General features: G+C 42.6%; 2 protein-coding genes across 2 annotated transcripts in view; one reads left to right on the top strand and one right to left on the bottom strand.

Moving 5' to 3' along the window:
- SYTL3 (synaptotagmin like 3) overlaps positions 1 to 2,475 on the top strand; it is an 81,306-nt gene extending 78,831 nt beyond the window's left edge. Inside the window, exon 12 of the mRNA XM_036767692.1 lies at positions 639 to 2,475. Within this exon, the coding sequence (XP_036623587.1) occupies positions 639 to 707 (69 nt within the window). The 3' untranslated portion in view covers positions 708 to 2,475. The remainder of the gene's footprint in view (positions 1 to 638) is intronic.
- Positions 2,476 to 15,265: 12,790 nt separating this feature from the next.
- The window catches only part of EZR (ezrin), a 72,563-nt gene continuing 65,847 nt past the window's right edge, over positions 15,266 to 21,981 (bottom strand). The window contains exons 11-14 of the mRNA XM_036767384.1: positions 20,627 to 20,787; positions 20,085 to 20,177; positions 18,070 to 18,321; positions 15,266 to 16,808 (exon numbers count right to left, since the gene is read on the bottom strand). Coding sequence (XP_036623279.1) covers positions 16,644 to 16,808; positions 18,070 to 18,321; positions 20,085 to 20,177; positions 20,627 to 20,787 — 671 coding nt within the window. The 3' untranslated portion in view covers positions 15,266 to 16,643. The remainder of the gene's footprint in view (positions 16,809 to 18,069; positions 18,322 to 20,084; positions 20,178 to 20,626; positions 20,788 to 21,981) is intronic.

Genomic DNA, 21,981 nt, shown 5'->3' with positions numbered 1-21,981 from the left:
CCCTCAGGGCCCCCAGACAACTCCTTAAACCTCTAAATTGCAGACAGATAACTAATCAGTATTCCTGGAGGGAGTTTCTACATTGATGAATATCTGGCTCTTACTAAAAGAAAAAAAATAGAAATTGGGGGCGGGTTGTGAGAATGAGATGAAGAGCTGGGGTGTCTTGGACATAGAGTGTAATAACACACACTGGCACTACACTACTGCTTTTACCTACATACACCCCAAGCTCTAAATCTGCTTGTACCCCCTTTAAACATACTCCTCCCATAGAGAAACTAGAGGGAACCCAGAAATGAATCATTTTGCTATAGAGAAGCTGACTGGGCTCTCCTACCATTGCTTGTCCAAATAAGTATCACTTCCTAGGAAGCCATTAGGATCAAAGATTTTGTACATAGTGTCTCTGGGCTCAGTGCACAGGTGAGGTGGGACAGATTCTGCTTTCCTGGAATCTCCCTGTATTCCTTCAGGGGAAGGCTCAGGCTTCAATCTTCAGGGTTCCATCCCCAATCACTCCTCTTTCTTGCTCCAGGACAGAATCACTGCAAGGGTTCCATAAATCCAGGGCTCACCTTTAATCCCCTGGACTGATTCTGATTCATGCCATGGTTTTCTCTCCCTCTCCTTCACAGAATTACAGAATCGCAGAATCTCAGAGTTGGAAGAGAACTAGGAAGTCATCTGGTCCAGCCTATACCTGAAGAACATCCTCTCAAACATACATGACTTGCAAGTGTGTGTTCAGCCTTGCTTGAAGCACTCCAGGGATGGGGGAAGCCATTCCACCCAAGGCTGCCCACCCATTTCCACCTTGACATTGTTCTGTTTGCTGGGATTTTCCCCCTAATATCAAGCCTAAATCAGGCTTTCTGCACCTTGTGTCCAATGTTTATAATTCTACTCTCTGAGGTCAAATAGAGCAAGTGACCACCTTCTGATACTCAAAAATAGCTACCATGTCTCCCCCTGCCTTCACTTCTTCAGGTTAAACATCTTGGTTCCTTCAATTGACCCTCATATGATATGATCTTGTAGCCTTTCATCATTCTGGTTGCCCTCTTCTGGATGTGCCTTTCAACGTCCTTAAAATGTATGGCTCCCATCTGAACACAACGTTCCCAATATGGGCTGAACAGGGCAGAGTACACATGATTGAATCAAGTGTTTTGGCTGCAGCGTCACACTGTTGATGCATATTGACCTTGTAGCCTATTAAGTCCCATCCCCCTACCCCAATATTTTTCTGGCCATGTTTTTCTCATCTTATATTTGTAAATTTTTTTTAATCCATGACACACGCTACATTTTTTTCTTATTAAACTTAATCTTAATATGATTCATAGTCTTGTTCTCAACATTGACTCAGTGAGAATCTTAAATTTCTTTCCATACCCCTAGGGCCAGTTAGCATTTAAAGAATGTCCTGATGCTACAAAATACACAAACTCCATCATCACTGAAGTGCCGGAAATTGGGTCCCAGCCCAACCCCTCATGTCCAACTGTTCTGCCTTTCAGTCTGGGTAATGAGCCTGGAGAGAAGTTTGGGGGAGATTCTTCAAGAATAACTGAATTCTGGGGTAACCCCACATTTTTGCTTTTGCCACCGGTGTCAATCTCTTCCATTCACCAACAGTTCCCCCAGCACTGAAAAATGTTAACGTTGTTTTGATTTGATCTTTCTCTTTGACCTTTCCTTCTCTCTACCAGAGCAGCTACATAACTGTAGAAAGGCAGATATTGGGTGGTTAGAGGAGAAACTAGAGACCTAGATAATCTATAGACTATATTTGTGTTTTGGTTGATAAAGATTTGACTGTTTTTGTGGGGGAGGGGAAAGAATCCTACCCTCCCTCTAAACAAAGATACTGGTAGCAAGGTGAATCAAACTGGCATTCTTCACTCCCCACCCAGAATTTTATGGCCCTGAGCCAATAGTCAGGTGGCAATTTCCAAGGCTGATTATCTCTTAGAACATTGGCCAACAGATCATGACCCAGTAGCACTGGGCCAGGACAGTCATCTTAGGGCAGCCAAGCATGTCAGGGCTTAGATGACTCTTTCAAACAGTAAGTACCTGCTGTGAATCCTTCAGTCAATCAATCAACATTTTCCAAGTACCTATGAAATGCTAGAGAGACTCAAAAAAGGACATCATATGTTAATTATGTGTATGCCAAATCTCTCTTATTGCCATGTCAGGTAAAAAGTCATCTCTCCTAAGCCTGGAGAGCCTTATCCTCAAGCTCATCAAAAAGGACTAGTTTTATTATAAAGACAAACAACTTTGAAAGACTTGAGAACTCTGATTAATGCAATGACTGACTATGACTTGACAGAGAGATGACTGACTCAAGATGGAGAAAATGACATATTTTTGGACCCAGCCGATGCAAGAATTTGTTTGCTTGACTGTGTATTTGTCACAACAGCTACTTTCTTTTTCCAGGGATGGGACAGTGAAAGAAAAAGGAAGCAAAGAAATAGAAAGATAGAAAGAAGGAAAGAAAAAAGAAAGAAAAGAAAGAAGAAAAATCAATGAAAAAAGGAAGGAAGGAAGGAAGGAAGAAAAGGGGGCCATGGAGGCATCTTTTTAAAAATGTAGAGAAGAGAATAGAAGGCCAGAAAAGCATAGTTGAGCAGAGCAGTTTTGAAAGCCAGTCTATACTTTTTACATACTTAAAGAAAAGCAAGCTCTGTAGAATAGAAATCCGTAGTTTTTTGTATAATCCTCTTTTTCTGTTCTACCACGTTTTTGGAAATGTCTGTTTTATTTGGTGTTACATTCAGAATAAAAGTCTACCATTTCATCTATGAAGTCTCTTTTGAACGCCACCCCCCCAAAGCTGTTTATTCCTCATCTGGTCATTCTAAATGCCTCTTCTACACTCATCGTGTTCTAATTTATATTTTGTTTAGGTACATATCTTAGATTCCCTGCTAGATTGTGAGCTCATTCCTTGAGAGGAGGCCTCTTATTTATGTCTATATTCTCTCTCCCACTCCCAGCATGGTACCTTGCATATAGTAGGCACTTAATAGGCAGATCAAGGCAACGTGTTTATTAAGCACTTACTAGATGCCAGGCACCGTACTAAGTGCTGGGGATACAAATACTAGCAAAATGAAAGATGGTCCCTGCCCTCACGGAACTTTCATTCCAATGGGGGAAGACAACACATAAAAGGGTTAAATGAAAAGGGGACTGGAGGAGTGAAGGTGGAATATAGTTTTGAAGCCCAGAAAGCCTGAAGCACAGCCAGGAGGGGAATGAAGGTTGACTGACCTCGGCCCCTATCCAAAATGGAGGCCCTGGGAGGAACCCACCAATGAGAAAAGGGTCCTGACCTGGGCCCCAGCCCTGAGGTAGGTTCTGTACTGAATGACTGACTGATTGACTGAATGAATGAATGAATGAATACCCCAGGACTGACCACCAGAAAGAAAATGACTTTTACCAACAAACAATGCTCTAGAGCTGGGATTCAGGTTTGTTTCCTCTCTGAGTTGTGAGAAGACTTACACTCTTCTAACTCTCTAAGACTACAAAACTGCCAGGAGTCTAATGGGACTTGCTTAAAGGAAACTAGAAGCAGCACAGCCTTAGCTAACACTACCAGGGGTGGGGAACTTGCAGCCTCGAGGCCAAATGTAGCCCTCTAGGTCCTAAAGTGCGGCCCTTTGACGGAATTAAAAAAAAAGTCATGTTTGGATTCATTCAGAGCCACACTTGAGCACCTAGAGAGCCACCCTTGAGGCTGCAGTTTCCCCAGGCCTGCACTAGGCAAATAGAGCTTTGCCCCAAGGTGGGATACTTTCCCCCTGAGAGGGGGAAGGCATACTTCCTTCCTTTCACAGCTGCATTTCTTCTCTATGTTGATCCATCATCCTAATCAGTGCCTTGCCCTGTCTTCTACTGGCCTATGCTTTTAGGAAGCATATCTGCCACTCCTATGTGCTCCTACTGCAGATGGAGACAACATATATGGGGGAGTGGTGGTCAAGGTTCTTTAGTTTGGGAAGGCATAGCGATGGTGAGTGGAACAAGTGGAGGCTTTACCGAAAGCCCTTTCTAGAAACAATGGTACTGTTGATTTGATTACCGTTCCCAGAGCAAGAGAAGATGGCTGGACTGCAGAAACATTGTCCCAGGGAGTTCAAAGCTGAGAGGCTGAGCTCCTGGCTGGGCATGGCCTCTGGAGAGCCATTTCGGAGGGTACAGTAGTAGGGTGGCAGCTCACAGTAGGAGATGGCTGGAGTGAAGAATCAGAGTTAGGGCTAGAGTCTCCCCTTTTTTGGGCATGACTGAACCCATAACTACCCCAGCACCCCAATTGTTTCTTTGTCCTGGCTGAAAAACTAGCTAGCTATAATTAGAAGTAGTGCTTCATCTACTGGCTAGCTCAAGTTTCCAATTCTAATTGAAGTTACCACCTAGAGTAGTGAAATTCTGTTAGGGGAAAGGAGTAGGGAAAGTTAGATATCCTATAAGAGTAGGAAAGGGATGTGATGGGCAAAGAGCCCACCTTCCCCACTTTAGCCCATTAGTTTCCCCCCTGTCCCTTACCCTGGCTTGCTTATAAATCCTATTTACGGTTGGTGAATTGCTGCCTTAGATGTGGCGGCCGTGGAGCAGGCTTCCAGGAGCATTCTCAGAAGTTGAGGCGGGAAGGGTGAGGTTTCCCAACTGCTGGAATTCTGCCCTTGTTTCTAATCAATGGTTCTAGCCACCTGAGTTCATGAAACTATCCATCCAACTCAATAAACATTTTTTTCTGAGGCAGCGTAGTATTTACTGTGGAAAGGGCACCAAATGTGAAGTTGGAGGACCCGTGATCAGATCTAGGCTCTGCCATTTACTACTTCTGGGACCTTGGCCATCACTTTACCCCTTCGCCCTTCATTGTTATTGTTGGCAAGAAGAGTTAATGACGATGGCTCTTTCAGTCCTAAATGTGCGAGGTACTGCAGTAGACCTGGGGTTCAAAAATCACAAATAATAAAAATAGCTAAAATTGATACAGCACTTTAAGCTTTACGAAGCACCTTACATGCGTTATTTCACTTTATCCTCACAATCTCTAGGAGGTAAGTGCTACTATTAATTGCCATTTTACAAATGAAGAAACTGAGGGAGATAGCAGTTAAGTGACTTGTCCAGGGTCACACAGTAAGTGTTGGAAACTAGATTTGAACTCAAGTCTTCCAGTGTTTTCTCTGCTGTGCCACCCAGCTGCTCTCAAAGACGTGGTTCTTACTTTTGAAAACTTTAGACTCTAGCAGGACAGCTGGGTCATTTGTTCTGATCAATAGAACACAGAGTGTGAAAAGTGGTTCTGGGAGTTCGTAGGAAGAGATTGTTCTTAGGTGGAGGAACCAGGGAAAGCTTCATGGAGGAGGTGGCACTTGAGCTGGGTCTTGATGGAAAGGAAGGTAAATATTTTAATATAAGGGAATATATAATATAATATAACATAATATGATATAATATAAGGTACCATAACGTGACATGACAGGACATGGCAAAACACAACACAAAACAACACAATACAATGTAATACAATTTAAGGCAGCCAGGTGGCACAGTGGATAAAGTGCTGGTCCTTGAATCAGGAAGACTCATCTTTGTGAGTTCAAATCTGGCCTCAGACATTTATTAGATGTGTGACCTTAGGCAAGTCACTTCACCCCTTTTGCTTCAGTTTCCTCCAATAAAATGAGCCGGAGAAGGAAATGGCGAAGCACTCCAGCATCTTTGCTGAGAAAACCCTAAGGAGAGTCATGAAGAGTTGGATACTACTGGAGATGAATAAACAACAAAAATATGATATATCATAATATACTATAACAAAAGAATAATATGATATGATATGATATAAGATTAATATAATATATAATATAGCATAGTATAGTATAATGTAATATAATATAATGTAATATATATGAATTTCAGTAGGTGAAATGGCAGTGGGGGGCAGAATGCAGATACAGGCAGGGCTGTGCTGGGTCCAGATCCTGTGGGCTTTAGGAGCTAATTGCTAAATATTCACTGTGAGCTTTTAAATCTCAGAAAATTGCTACAATGATTTATATTGTTTTGTATTTTAAAATGTATTTTGTTAAACATTTTCCAATGACGTTTTATCCTAGTTTGGTCCATACTTGGAAGCTCTGTAGCAGCTTGTAGCCTGTAGCCTGTGAGTTTGACACCTCTGGTCTAGACTTAAGTACGTCAGACTAATGCAGACTAAACTTACAAGTTTATACATTTTTTTGTGTCCTTTTTCCCTCGGAGAGCCTGGTTGTTAAATACGTACCAACTCACTTCTGTGCTGCTCTGTAGACAGTGTTTGAGCTCGGCGGGAGTGCGGTAGAAAGCTCAGGAAATGAAGTCCCCTCCAGACCGGAGGCTGGTGAAGGCAGGCTAATAGAGTAATAACCAGGGCCACTCACATTTACATAGTGTTTTAAAGTTTGCAGAGGTTTGCTTTACATCCATTTTCTCAGGTTTTTTTTTTTTACTCACAATACCCCTGGGTACAGGGGAATAGACTGGAGAAAGACACGGAGGTAGGAACGAGGTGGATTCTTTACAAACCTTAAAGCATTATGATGCTAGTCACTGTCACTGTTGTTTCTTGGGCAGGATAGTACAGGGATAAGGAGACATTTCCCTCACCACAGGGTCACACTTTGCCCTTGGGGTCCCTCCCCCATTGGTTAAATTGAGGTTTTATCTGGCTGAATTAAATTAGCCCCTCTCACCGTTTCCCGTACACTTCTACATAGTTCTGACTCCTTCCCCCCATTTTCCAACTCTCCATTATGTGTTCTTCCCCTGTCAAAAGGTAAGTTCTTTGAAGGTAGGAACAATCTTGCTTGCTTGTATTTTTACTTACCACGGTACCTGGCCTATACAGTGAAGGCTCAATAAATGTTATCTCTCCAATGCAAGTCGGTACTTGCTCTGAGAAGTATAGCCTTAGAAAGTTTCCTGGATCACTGAGAGGTTAAGTGACTTGCCCAAGACCACACAGCCAGTACATGTCATTGTACAGTACATTGAATCCAGTTCGTCCTGCTTTTGAGGCCACTACTGGTAGTGAGAGATAAAATTGAAGAGGTAGTGAGTGGACCCACGTTGTCAAGGACCTTGAATGTCGTGCTAAGGAGTTTGGATTTTACCTGGTTGATAATGGGGAGTCACTGACGGACAAATCGACAGATAGACGGACAAATAAATGGATGTATAGATGGATAGATATCGATAGAACATTTACTATGTCCCAGGTTCTGTGTACTAAGTGCTAGGAACACAAATACAAACAAAAAGAAACAGTCCCTGGCCCTCAGGGAACTTACACTCCCGCTAGAGAAGACAACACATTCAAAGGTTGCTGAAACAACGTAGGGAAGATGTTTTTGGTGGGAGAAAGGAGGTAAAGAGGGAGGGAGAATGAAGGAGACCTTTGCCTACCTAACTGGCTTGCCCCAAGTTATGAGATCAGGTGCCCTGAAAGGGCTGGTATCTTCACCCACCTGACTCCCACAGGGAAGCTAGATTTCCAAAACCCGACTAAAAGAACGGGATTGCCTGGGATTTGGGAGAACCAGGTTTCAGCCCTTGCTCTGATACTAATCCTAGGTCTCTGCTTCATTCTCCACAAAACGAAAGGGCTGGGTGAACTAATCTCTGAGGTCCCTTCCATTTTTAACGGTCTATGAGCCTACGAGATTCAAGCTCCACTGGACTTCATGGAAGCTCAGGCTTAATTGGTAAGAACTGAATGAGCCTTCCTTTGTGGCTTTTGTGGGGTCTCAGTTTCTTTCTCTGTAAAATCAAGGAGCTGGGCTAGAGGCAGCTAGATGGGGTGCAGTAAACAGAATGTTAGACTACCAGGAATGTCATATTCAGGAATCTGGCTTCAGAAATTTGCTAGTTGTGTGGTCCTAGACAAGTCACTTAACAACTCCGTCTGCCTCATCATAAAATCGAGATAATAATAATCTACCTCCCAGAGTTTTTGTAAGGATAAAATGAGCTAATATTTGTCAAGCATTATAGAAAAGCTAGCTACTGTTATTATTAAGTGATCCCTAAAATCCCTTCCAGGTCTAACATGACACGTTGAGGTTTGGGGGTGGGGATGGGGTTAGCTTCAAGAATCTGGTTGCTATAAACATTTACACCCTATTCCCTATTAATCAAGGAAGTGTGAAAACACAACTAATTATTCCTGATAACCAGGTACTTAGGTCTATTTAAATAGGAAGCTAGCTAATAGCTCTTTTCCTCTGCTTAGGAGAATGGATGTGGGTAGCTCCCTAACAATGACCTTGTCTCTAACTAATGAGAGTCTCTCCTCCTCCCCAATCCTGCCTCCTATGAGTGTGTTTTTCTTCGTTTATGGTGTTTACCCCAGATACAAAAATCCTGACTTGCTGCTGTATCAAAAATACTAGTGGTCAACCCAATTCTACAAGCATCTTAGCATGTTGGTGCTTAGCAAAGCCCCTGGCACTTGAAACACCAACAGTAAATTTTCTTGGTTGATATGAAAAGTGTCTCTGAAGGATGAAGACAAGACAGAGTAGGTAGGGAGAGACCAGTGTGGATCACTATGTCCAGGAAGGCTTCCTGGGAGATGGAGCTCGAGTTGGAACCTTTGGAGCGGTCCAGGACTAGAGAAGGCTCAGCGGGGAGGAGAAAGGCTGAGTGCTCCTGATGCCAGAGCTCCTGGATTGACAGAAGCCAAGCACACACTAGTCTGAAGCATCTGGGCAATCTCTTTAATCTCAGCCTAGAATGATGGGTGTGAGGAGTGCACAGAGTGGGACAGGTGGTCTTAGTGTCAGGCATCACCTCAGCCACCTTAACGTCTGCTACAAAGCCCCTTCCACCACACTTTTGAGGAGCAGCATTGCCTTGGGGACTCCTGTGCTTCTGCTCTGGAAAGTTAGCTGAGCCTTTCAGAAATCATGGACCCAGACTTATTTCAAAGGCAGGTGTTATGGAGTGGCAGGCGAGTTACGCCTTCCCAAAATTTAGTCCAGTCTGGACCTTCACAAGGATCCCCTATACCGCAGAAAACAAGTGGTGGTCTAGCCTCTGCTTAAAAATCTCTGCCAAGGCAACCCAAGACCACCTACCACTTTGGGAGCACCCTCATTGTTGAGTGGTTTTCCCCTTCTGTCAAGCCCAAATCTGCCTCAGTGGCTTCTATCCCTTGTTTCTGGTTCGTTTTTTAAGGGTCCAACAGACAAGTCTAAGCCCTCTTTTCCACGTTTGTTTGGTTGCATCTGACTCTTCATGACCCCATTTGGGGTTTCCTTGGCAAAAATACTGGAGTAGTTTGCTATTTCCTTCTCTAGTTTGTTTTGCAGATGAAGAATCTGGGGCAAACAGGGCTAAGCGACTTGCTCAGGGTCACACAGCTAATAAATGTGTAGCTGTAAGCCAGTGTAAGCCAGACTTGGACTCAAGAAGGTGAGTCTTTTTGACTCTAGGCCCAGCACTCTATCCACTGTGACACCTAGCTGCCCAAATGACAGCCTTTTTAATGCTTTCAGACACCTACCACAAATTGAGCAAACTGCGTGGAGAATACACACACACACACACACACACACACACACCACATACACACATACACATATTGCCTGCGTCCTGCGCCATTTGAGATTATATACATATACATACATATGTACATATACACATACATACATACACACACCCCTATATCCTGTGCTATTTGGTTAAAATTATTTACTCACTTAAAGAAGAGGAAGAGAAAGCTTTTGTTCTATGTCAGAACTTCAATTAATTGAATTTTTTTTTTTGAGGTAAGTTGAGGTTTCCCATTGCTGTGCTCATTGGGAACTTTCTCTTTTGTAGATGGAGAGGACCTTTTGGTTTGTGACCTGCACAAAGGTGGGCAGCCAGGACCCGGTCACCCTGAGGATGTTGTCTCTTACCCTTCACACCCTGTTGGCTGCTGCCCTGTCCCACGAGGGGCTGGGATTTTAAGATTTCACTCACAGGTAACTCTTAATGGTCTCCACTTTAGATCAAGAAATTTGAGGAAGAGCCAGATGATAATCGTAGCTATGGTCATATGACTCTTTGCTGTGAAATGTCTCCTTTTGGAAGCAAAAAAGGTTTTCTTTTCCTTGGATTAGGTACACAGTGGGACTGGGAGGCTAGAAGACCTTTGGAGGTCTCTTCTTGCCTAAGGATTCTTCTATGCTCAACGGTGCGTTATGAATTATATAGTCTTAAGGTCTGGGTTATGAGGAGTTAAGTACTAAGGGGGAGAAGAAAGGGAATATTTGGCCAGGCTGGATCAGTAATGCTGACTTGGTGTTGAAGGCTGAGAAAGTCTGTGAGGCAGCCCCAACAGGCCCTGGGGAATGGCAGCTCTGACAGCTACCTGAGGGCTTCTGCTACTGTTGGAACCCGAGGCACTCAGAGCTCATTGAAAAACCCTACAGTTGCATGGTAGCCAGGATAGACCTTCCCGAGTATCTTATCAGCCTTTCTTACTGCTTGTCTCTTAAAGCTTCTTGAGGTCTGGGGCTATCTTACTCTTCTTTGCGTTCCCAGGGCCTTTGCTCAGAGCAATATTGTAGATAGTAGGTGTTCAGTAACTGGCTGTTCAATAGAATGGAAAATGCCGAGGAGCCCAGGAACTTCCTTATCATTGAGATCTTCTCTACCGCTCTGGGCCCCTGGTAATACACGTGTTGATCTGATGGTCATAGATACCTCCCCCTTTAGTTTTATGACTCCAGTGTTTTTCTCTTGCAGTAAATAGGCAGGTGCTATCACATGGCTCAAATGCATTTGGTCAGTTGGGCCTTTCTCCTGGGGGCTGGAAGACAGGTGACTCCTCAAGTTGTAGAGGTCAGCAACTAGTACGCCATGAGTATCTATCATGGCAAGTTACTATATTTTCTCAAAGTTCGAGTATCAATGTGTGCAAAATGAATTATGGCGATGAAACTATGGAGAATTCCCAAGAATGCAATGGAATATGGAAGCCTCTCTCTTTGCTCTGAGGAAGGAGGTGAGGGAATGGCCTTGTATGGGCATAATTCAGCCTCAGTTTGTGGTTTGCAGGGGCTTAGAGTGAATAGAGTGCCTGGCTCACCAACTCATTCTCACTAAATAAACTCCAATGGCTCTCTATTCCCTCTAGGATCACATATAAACTCCATTTAGCTTTTTAAAGCCCTTCACAACCTAGCACCAACCTGGATTTCTAGCCTCTAAGCCCTCTTTTATGTGTCTGTTGTTCAGTCATGTCTGACTCTTCATGACCCCATTTGGGGACCCCCTAGGAAAGAGGACACTAGTAGTTTCAAAGGGAGTCAGGAAAGAAGGTGGGGGCTAAGCAACATTTTGAAGGAAGAGGGAGGGTTTCAGTGAGGAAGGAATGCATTTCAGCTGGCTCTCTGTTCTTCACACAACGCACCATGTCTAGTCTCGAAACTACTAGTGTCTTTTGTCCCACATTAGCTTAATTTGTCTTCATATTTATTTTATACACATTTAAGATATGCTATTTCCTATTAGAATGTATAAACTCGTTGAGAGTAGGGATTGGTTCATTCTCTGTATTTTATCCTTGGTGCCTGACACATGGCAACTACCTAATAAATGCTTGTTGACTGATTGACTAAATAGTTTAATAAGTGTGGCCCAGTACTTTCCCAAGCATTCCCTCCCCTCCCAGCCTTGCCCTGACAGTAAAATTAATGACACTTGGCATTCTGTCCTATGCACCCTAGGCAAGGTTGATTATCTCCAAAGCTGAAGTAAAAACGTCAACTGTAAATGCTGACTTGTCAAATCTCAACGGCAAGATCTCCCTGGTTAGCTCTGCTCCAGCCGGGCACCTCGTGGGAGGGTAATGAACAGCTCTGAAGGAAGGAGACTAAAGTATGCATCCAGAGAGCCAAATGGATCTCTAATCTCCCATGAAAGAGAATTTGTCTCTAAGGATAAATCTCTAGATTAGGATGGGAGGTCCACTAACAAAAGGTTTAATGAGATCCCATTGTAGTCCCTGGCTGAACATGGGTCCTGTAGGATTTCCATTCTACTTCACATGGCTTGACAACCTCTTTCGCAATGGACTTAGCAATATATTTAAATGTTTCCTGTTTTGCAATAAGGAACAACTGCCTACACACAGGACCTGTTACATCTTAGTAGTTAGTATCTGACCATTTTCCTGGCACCCTCGTAGTTTCCTTGCTGGGGGTGTATGTGTGTGGAGGGGGGTAGTTGTTTCATCCTCCAAGACCAAAAAAAAAAAAAGCCAAAACTTAAGTATCTAGTGGTGAAGAAGTAAGTCTGCCCTCACTGGGCAGGGACACTGCTTTGTTCTTGATGGTGTGACCCACTTCTTAGCTGAAGCAATTAATGAACTGTCTGGGATAAACTGAGTTCTGACTTAAATGCTCATTTGCTGGGTGAGGTCAGGCTCGGTGTAAATGGATCCTTTTGAAACAATCAAATATTAACACTTTATATGACTTAAGCAAGACTGTCCACCCCTCGTTACTGACAATAACTACATTTAAAAAAAATCCTTTAACCTTTTGGGGCTTCAATTTTCTCGTCTGTGAAATGAGGATAGTGATACTTCACAGGGCTTTCTGAGGGGCAAATTAGGTAATAGAAAATATAAAGTCCTTTGCAAACCTCAAAGATGTCACTATTAGTAATAATAATAATGAAAAAAACAAACTTCTGCCTCGATAGCAGATTACTTAACTTGCTTCTAGGGTACCTAAAATGGCTATTGCAAAGCTTAATACCTATTACTAAGGGATAATACAGTAAAGTATTTAAACAATTTAAATTACTTAAATCTTCTAAAAAAAAATCTAATCTAAAAAAACCAAAACCCTGATCTAACCGTGAGCTACAGTATTTGCTTTCTGTTTTAGGGGCTGTCTATTAAAGGATTATCTCCTTAATTAAAAAAAAAGGGAAAAGGTCCACTCTTTTTTCTCAAGCCAAATAAATGGAACTTTTTTGTTCATCTCCTTTCATACATCAACCTTGTTGTAGAAATCCCTCAAACCTTGTGGTTCTTCTATGGAGAAGGGATGGCTGACTATTACAGAGTCAATACTGAGCTTAGGAGTTCCTCCTGTTCCCTAACTTATGTATCTAATACATGTACTTGTGATGCTTCAACTGAAACTTTTTTTTTTTCTGGACCAGACCTATTATTTTGTTAGCATACAGAAACAACAGTGAGAAAATCTCCCTAATGCAGATCTGCTGATGTGAGAGCATCATAAAGTGAGAGCTGGAAATGATTGTGGAGCCCGCAGAGTCCAGCTCTCTCATTTTACAGATGAGGAAACAGGCACAGAGAAGCAAAGTTATAGGTTTGCAGATTTACAGCTGGTAGGGATCACAGAGATCATGGGGCCCATCCCCTACCATTTTGCAAATAAGTGACATGTCCAGGATCACACAGCCAGCGCATGACAGTTAGAGACTTGAACCCGTATCTTTTTGACTCCAAGGCTAGCTCTCCATCTACTATACCACGCTACTTCTCAGCTATCTAACTTCATAATGGTCAAGAAGTATTCGCCGGAGAAAGGCTAACAGGCTAAACCTTTCTTACTTCCTTCATTCAACACCAACTAGTCTTTGTTCAGATTGAAGCAGCAGCAGCTGGTGGCTTAGACCTCATCCTCATAATCAAAAATTTAGGTCCAAAAGTTCTTTCCAGGTTGAATTTATGGATAAGAATGATAGTAAACTAAAGCACCACTCCGTAAAGATAAATTTATTTTTCACAGTACTGAGGATTGCCTTCCTGCAAGAGCCTAAAGGTTGGGGGCGCACAAACATCCCAGTTGGCACCCACGGCCTCTCTCAACACATTTACTTTCCCATATATAAAGGTGAAAAGGCACCTACTCCTGCTGCATGGGAAGAACTAATTTTCATAATCATCTCTGCATACGCTGAACTTAAACTGGCTTGTTGATGAGTGACCAGAATGCTATCATAACAAATATAAGGTCACCGATCTCTTCTCACAGGCAGCGTGTTTCCACTGTACTGGTAACAGCCCATTGGGAAGTGGTTCGACACCAGTAAGTGTCCAGTAAACATTCCGTGATGTCGTTAGCAATTATGTCCAAATATATAAAATTACAAAAGCCCAAGGTTAAGTTTACTATCAACATTTGAAAGGGAAGAATATTTTCTGAATATTTAATCTACAGTGCCATGGAAGGTTCTTTGTAGGGGTGATTTTTCTTACTCTTTGTCCCCAAACACAATTAAGCACTGATGAGCCACTTTTTCCACTTTCAAATTCGTGTAATGCTAAGAACATATGCTACCCAGAAAAATGCCCTTCAGCTAGACCCCTATCACATTCTTCTGAATTTGTACTGCAGATTTCCATTAGGGTAGAACCAATTACACGTTTTAAGTAATTACTAATAACTAACCGTTATATAGTCCTTACTATGTGGCAAGCACTTTATAATTATTATCTTAGTTGATCTTCACAGCAACCTTGGGAGGCAAGTGTTATTATCATCCCCACTTTACAGTTGAGGACACTGAGGGAAACAAGTGACTTGTCCACGATCACAGTAAGTGTCTTGATGCCGCACTTGAACCCGGGTCTTCCTGACTCCAGGACAAGCACTCTATCCACTTTACCACCTAATTAAAATCGTAATTTTAAATAGTGCCAATTCAAATATATATAATTACATCGGGGGATTCATGATTTCTGATTGAGACCTAGCTGTAATTAAGAGCTAGACCAGGGGTGGGGAACTTGTGGCCTCGAGGCCACATGTGGTCTTCTAGGTCCGTGGGTGCAGTTTTTTGAGTGAGTCCAAGTTTTACAGAACAAGTCCTTTTATTAAGGGGGTTTGTTCTGTGAAGTTTGGATTCAGTCAAAGGGCCACACTTGAGGACCTATAGGGCCACATGTAGCCTCAAGGCCACAGGTTTGCCACCCTTGAGCTAGACAAATGTGAAGCAATGGGTTGCCCATCAATGGAGGTCTTCAGGCAAGGGTTAGATAATCCTTTGTTGCGTGTGCTAAGGAAGGAAAGTTTTTTGTAATGAGATGGCCACTGAGGTCCATCCCACCTCTGAAATTCTGTAATGTGCAGACATCCCAACCCAGCTCAGTCCAATTCCTAAAAGATCACCAGTATTTTATGAAAACTATACTCAAGTGAAGAAAAGGGACATCAAATGCTATGCATCACCTTGCAGATCCTTTATTTCACGTGTAAGTCGTGCAGAAGACGTATGCATATGATGTTTTAACTTAAAAAAAGACAAAGTACGAGGAGGAAGTCAGTGAGGAAGCAGGGCTGACCGTGTACCACAGCTGACAGGCTAATGGCTTTCCAGAGATGAGACAGACGGAAGGGAAGTAGCTCATAGCAACATTTTCCTTGTCAGAGTACAAAGATGACACACAGGATTAAACAGTCCCTTCATGGCTGGAGTCTGAATTGTTATTAATCAACATTGTCTTTTAAAAAATTAGAAGCTCTGTTAGAAAAAAGTGAAGTGTTTATATATATATGTATATGTATATATACTGAATCACATGCAAGAAGAGCACAAATAAAAAAAATCATTTTACAAATGTGATTACATTGAGTAACCAGTCTCCTGACTGCCATCACAGTACATCAGATTAAGTACCTTGTCTAAGTGGTTTTTTTCATATTTAATTCTTTTATTATTCTGTAAAAGGTAACAAAATATACAGAACAAAACTTTCCCTTTTTTAAACTAATGTTACAACCCATATTTATTATCACTTATATTTATATATAAATACTACACTCTACAGCTGATCATTAATTAAGCCAGAGTATAACACATTAGGTGTATAGAAATTCAAAGTAAACCTAACAGTCATGCAAAATAAGGTATCAGTGTGTTCCTATGTTGTTCCTTCTGAGTGATCACTGCAGGAATGTTTTTTAAGTAAACCAAGTTACCTGAAAGGGGAAATATAGACCACCTTAAGGAAGGAAGGGGGAGGAGGAGGGGAGGAGATTCATTTAGGTTTTTGTTTTATTAAGACCAATCTTTCAAAACTAGCACTTTAGAAGCATGGATGGATCTTGCATAGAATGAGAATAGAATCAGGCACTTCTTAGACTAATTGAATTAAAAAAAAAAAGAGAGAGAGAAAAGAATCAAGGTATGGCACCATGTCTGGCCACCACGTTGGTTTTCTTTAATTACACTCAATCTTGATGCAACCCACGCACCAGCATGAAGTGCTATCTATTGCTTTATCAGGCTTTATAGGTGCTTATTCTGACTCAAATCAATCCTGCTGTAGGCCTGTTTGGCACTAGGAAACAAAACGGGAGATTCTCTAGGCACCCCTCCATCCAACCCCATCCCCTCCCAGCCCCCAGAATATCCCCGCTGAATAACGATTCTCTCTCCATGAGAGAACTTGGAATATGGTAGGGAGTTTCTAGATTGATAGAATACTAAAAAATATACACATTTTGTTTGTCATACAGTGACCCCTCAGAAAAGTCAATGTGTTCAGATCTGCCTTTTCCCGTGGTCCTGCCCTCTCAGCTGCCCAGCATGTTTTACATAGCTTCGAACTCATCGATTCTCTGCTTTGTATTTCCCTGCCGAATCTGCCTCAGAGTCTTGTACTTATCCCGTCCTTGTCTCATGTTCTCGTTGTGGATGATGTCATTGTGGGTCCTCTTGTTCTCGTCCCTGGCCTGGGACAGCTCGTTTGTCAATGTCTGAAACGTGAAGAGACATGGTTAGGTAAATGACACGTCGGGGATTTAATGACAACTGTGATGGGTACCCATGATCTGCAAAACATCTCACTGGACTCCTGCAAATGAGCCAGTCTGAACGGTTCATGGCTACACAGAGTTGTTCAGTCGTGTCTGACTCTTCGTGACCCCATTTGGGGTTTTCTTGGCAAAGATACTGTACTGGTTTGCCATTTCTTTCTCCAGTCCATTTTACAGATGAGGAAATTGAGGCAAACAGGGTTAAATGACTTGCCCAGGGTCACACAGCTAGTAAGTGTATGGGGCCAGATCTGAACTCAGGAAGAGGAGTCTTACAGGGATTATATATCCCCATTTTAGAGATGAGGAAACTGAGATTAAGGGGTTTGCCCGGAGCCAGGGAGCTGGTTTCTGAGGCAGCATTTGAACCGAGGTCTTCCTGATTCCCAGGTATGGTGCCAATGATGTGTCTCTAAAAGGTCCAAATATTGCAGCTGCCTTTTGAGCCACCCAGATGAGCTACCGGCAAGCTCAGACTCTCTCAGAGATGGAGAAGGAACAGGGAAAGCTGAGAAATCACTGCTAAAACAGGCACAGGTCACTGCTGTTCTGCTTATTATCAACACTGGCTCAAAAGGAATCGCATGTGCTAGATTCAGAGAAGAGCAGGACCTTCAGTGCAGACGGGGAGGAAAAGTACGGCACTACTGCACATGGAATCGGATGCGGGCCGTGTTGGTTTTGGGGAACTGTTTCCCCCTCCTTTCCTCTTCTTTTTCCTCTATTATTTAAAAATAATTTTACTTTTTTTTTTTAAAGTTTCCTCTCCCTGATTTTTTAAAAGAAATTAAAATTTTTATTTTCACTCCCCCTTCTTTTAAATCTTTATTACAAGGAATCATTAATTTGGATAAGGGAGGGGAAAAATATATTTGGAAATACATTATTTTCTCTCAGTCAGAGAACCTGGAATATGGTTGGGAGTTTTTGTTAATTTAAAATATTACTCATCTAAACCTCCTTTTTTCCCCCCAGCCCCAGGTTTATGATAATTTCCATGGTGGGCAGCCATCTCTATCCTATGAACATGGTTGAGATTTTTTTAAGAAAAAGAAAAAAGGTGTGTGTGGGGGGCACACCAATGAAAAATTTATTGCCATTTTAAAAAGTTCAACGCTGAGATGAGCACACAGCTCCCCTTTTTATAGGTCTCTGACTTTAACAAGTTTCTCACAGCCTCCACTAACACCTCGGCTCTGACCTGCAGCTGCCTCTGCACACGCTCATTCTTCTCGGCCTCAGTGATACGTTTCTCTTCGTTTCGGTCGTCCATGATGCCCTCGCTGGAGAACTCGGCGCTGTAGCCGCTGTACTCGGTCCCTTCATCCTGCAAGTTCTCGTGTGGGTGGTAATTCACGGGCTCGTACACAGGAGGTGGTGGTGGAGGAGGGGCAGTCATCACCTGGTGAAGCTCTTCCTTGGTCTTGACAAGATCATCTTGGGCTTCCCGGGCCTTTAAAAAGAAAGGAACAAAGATGTGAAGGCTTTTCTTCCCTCCTTTGAACAGGATCCTTGTGGTGTGGGCTGGTTTTCCCTAGAGAGCTCTTTAAAAATGCAGAGCCTAGCTATGAGAATAACATTTCAACACACAGAGAGAGAGAGAGAGAGAGAGAGAGAGAGAGAGAGAGAGAGAGAGAGAGAGAGAGAAAGAGAAAGAGAGAAAGAAAGAGAGAGAGAGAAGGAGAAAGAGAGAAAGAAAGAGAGAGAGAGAGAGAGAGAGAGAGAGAGAGAGAGAGAGAGAGAGCAGGAGTTATCTCAGGCTTACCAAAAATGGGTTTTCTCCTTTTGCTTCTAGCATTAGAGCACCAATGGCTTTCTTGGCATTTAGAGTATTGTTACAACTGCTAATTTAAAATATTACTTATCTAAACACTCTTTTTTCCCCCTTAGGTCCTTAATTATTTGCATGGTAACCAGCCATCTCCATCCTATGGATGTGGTTAATAGAGATGAAGGATTTTGCTAAGATGACAGAAGTAAAGCTACTCTGGACCAGAACATATATTGCTTCCACTGTATTTTCAGGGCCAAAAGTTGAGAGGATAAATTAGACATTTTCCAAGACATCTTCCCTCACCATCCTATGCAAACAAAGCCCTTACTTGCACTGCTCTGATGGACTTATTAAGCATCGTTATTCATGTAGATGTCATGTCTACTAGACCAGAAGCTCCATGAAGGCTTTAGCACCCCACGCCTATCCACTGTGCCTATCATGATACTCTGAACAGAGGACGTATTTAATAAACATTTATTAAATTAAAATGAACTGATAAACCAGCCAGCTGAACAAGAGATGAAAGGCTGTGGAACAAGATGAAGAGTGGTGTTAGAAGGGAGGGGGCTAGATGGTTTAGATGTGATGGGAAGAGACTTCTCAAAATATCTGCTTGGGGTGGGTGGGGCTGGATTTGGAGTATCAGATGCCTGCCTTCCATGAGAGCACTTCAATAAATGAAGCATTTGAGACGGGGGGGGGGGGGGGGGATCTGTAGGAATTGCTATGATTTCCTTGATCATTAATTTCCTGACAATTAGAGCTGTCCAATGGAAGAACATGATGCTTTGAGAGGCTGGGGGTGGGGTGGGGATGCTCCTCATCTCTGGAGGTCTTCATTCAGAAGCAGTACAACCATTTGTTAGGATTATTATTGCGGGTGGGTGAGGTCAGGGGGACACACTCCAGCTCCAGGATGGAATTAGAGCACCTCAGAGGTCTCTTCCATCTCTGGAATTCTATGATTCCATAATATGAGAAAGAAGGAAGGCTATGTCAGGTGCCTCTGAGAAGAGAAAAGCTGGATTCTGAATTAAATTCCTTGTCAAAACCAGTTTTTATCATAGTTGAACAGTGCAAAGCATGTAAGACCTTAAAAAGGGGACTTGGCACAACCCTAAGGTTAGTAGGTGGAAACCAAATAATAAGTTCCTTATTCTTTTGCTAATCTAGTCAATTTAGTCACTCACATTCCAGTAAGGATTTCTGCTTAGGTAATACAGTCATATCTGAGGTTGTGAAATGTTCCAGACCATTTGAATGGGAACGTGCCTATTCTGCTCAGAGCCTGTTGTTCTCCATTCAAACACTAGACACATGACATAGAAAAGAGATTCCCAGCCAGGCTCTAAGCACCCCCGATGAGCTGCCTCACCTTGCTATTGAGCACTGGGGGTGGCCAGAACAATTAGGAAGAAAGGACACCCCTCCCCCCTTACCCTGAGCTGCCATTCTTCAACCTCATCTTCTTTACGCCTCCTGGCCTCTTCTAGGAGAGCAATCTTGGCAGTGTATTCAGCAAGTTCAGCAGCCTGGTGAGAAAGCACTAAAATTATACCTGGAATCCTTTCCATAGAGTCCTTTGGTGAATGAAAATTCTGAATCAGGACTGCCTATTTTGGTGAATGGTGTCTATTGTAACCAAAATCTTCCACCCACCCTCCCTCCCCACTTTGGCTAACAGAGGCCATTCAGACACCCAAGGGCATCTCTGTGAGACATCTCTGTGTTTCCTGGTCCAACACTTTTTCACTTTCCTCTGATTGTACTAAACCAGGGATGATCTCAGCCTCTCCCTCCCCAATTCTAAGAAGACACCCTCCCGATGTACTTTCACCATGTGCCCTCCCACTCTTTATTTCAAAGTGGATCATGTTACAAACCCCCAGATAAAAATGATTAAAAGGCAGGTGTCACTTTTTTGCATCCTAGGTGGCAGCCCCTTTATAATTTAGCATCTTGAAACTCAGGTAATTCCTACCAGCTGCTCCTGGCTCTTTATCTGATCCACAGCTTGTCTCTCCAGTTCTTCTTTGGCTCGAAGAGCAGCCACACGGTCAGCTTCGAGGCGCTCAGCCTCTTCCTGGGCTCGTTTCCTTTCTTCTTCCAGCTGAATGGCTCTCTGGATCTGATCAGAGAGCTCTACAAACAAACAAACAAACAAAATCAAACAAAAAAGAAGCTGACCCCATGATCCTAAGTAGCCAAAGTCACTAGAGTGGCTATCCTTCAGCCTCCCTGTCCCAGGCCATCAGCTGTCCTTAACTGATTTCTCCAAGGAAAAACATTTTAGGAACGTACCTATTCTCTTCCCTTCAACATCAACTGAAAGGCTTTAAAAACAAAACCAAACAAAAGAAAGCAAAAAAAAAAATTCTCCCATAAAATAGCATGGGGCCATAGACAGAGGGCTAGATTTGGAGTCAGAGGACCCGAGTTTGAATCCCAACTCTGACACTAGCTGTGGGATAAGGTGTTTAATACCTGGGCTTCAGTTTCCTCTTCTGTAAAATAAGAGGGCTAGACATGATGACCACTAAGGTCTTTTCCAGCCTTCAATCTTTGAGTCTATGAAATCTTAGCTTGGTGAGGTACTTCCTAGCCCATATACAAAAGGATGATGTCAGGGTCTGTAATTAGTTTTGCAGTTACTTAAGGTGATATCTTCCTATCTATCTGTCTGTCTGTCTATCTATAGAGAGTGTGTATATATCCTATAGCTGCTCACACACACACACACACACACACACACACACACACACACACACACCCCTCCTGTATATGTAACTATATATGTGTGTATGCATATGTATACCTTACTGTAAAAAAGTGTGAACAAACCAATTTTTTGACAAACCACTCGAATGCACAATAAATCCTATAGTGAAATTCTTTGCATAGCAAAGAATCTTTTTGCAACACAATTACACCCAAATTTATTTGGAGTTTATAAAAGATATTTACTTAATGTATGGTTTTCTAAAAGAGGGGAGACACCTATTCTTAGAAAATAACACCCCATCTTCAGACATGACTAATGAGGTTTAATGATGAATTATCTGCCAAACCACCCTGTAAGCCAGTATAAGTATAATTATCTCATTTTACAATAGGAAAAACCAAGGTTCAAAAGTTAAGTGACTTTTCCTATACTGACAGCTGGGGACTCCAGCTCAGGTCTTTTGACCCTAAGACCCAAGTTCATAACACGACGCCTCTTTTAAGTCAACAGCAGGTCAAGGAGCATTTATTAAGTGTCCACTACATGCTAGGTGCTGTGCTAAGCTCTGGGGACACAAAGGAAGGCAGAAACAGTCCCTGCCCTAATGGAGCTCA

Source organism: Trichosurus vulpecula, chromosome 7 (genome assembly GCF_011100635.1).
Source record: "Trichosurus vulpecula isolate mTriVul1 chromosome 7, mTriVul1.pri, whole genome shotgun sequence".
Lineage (NCBI taxonomy): Eukaryota > Metazoa > Chordata > Mammalia > Diprotodontia > Phalangeridae > Trichosurus > Trichosurus vulpecula.
This window is presented reverse-complemented; position numbering and strand designations above follow the sequence as displayed.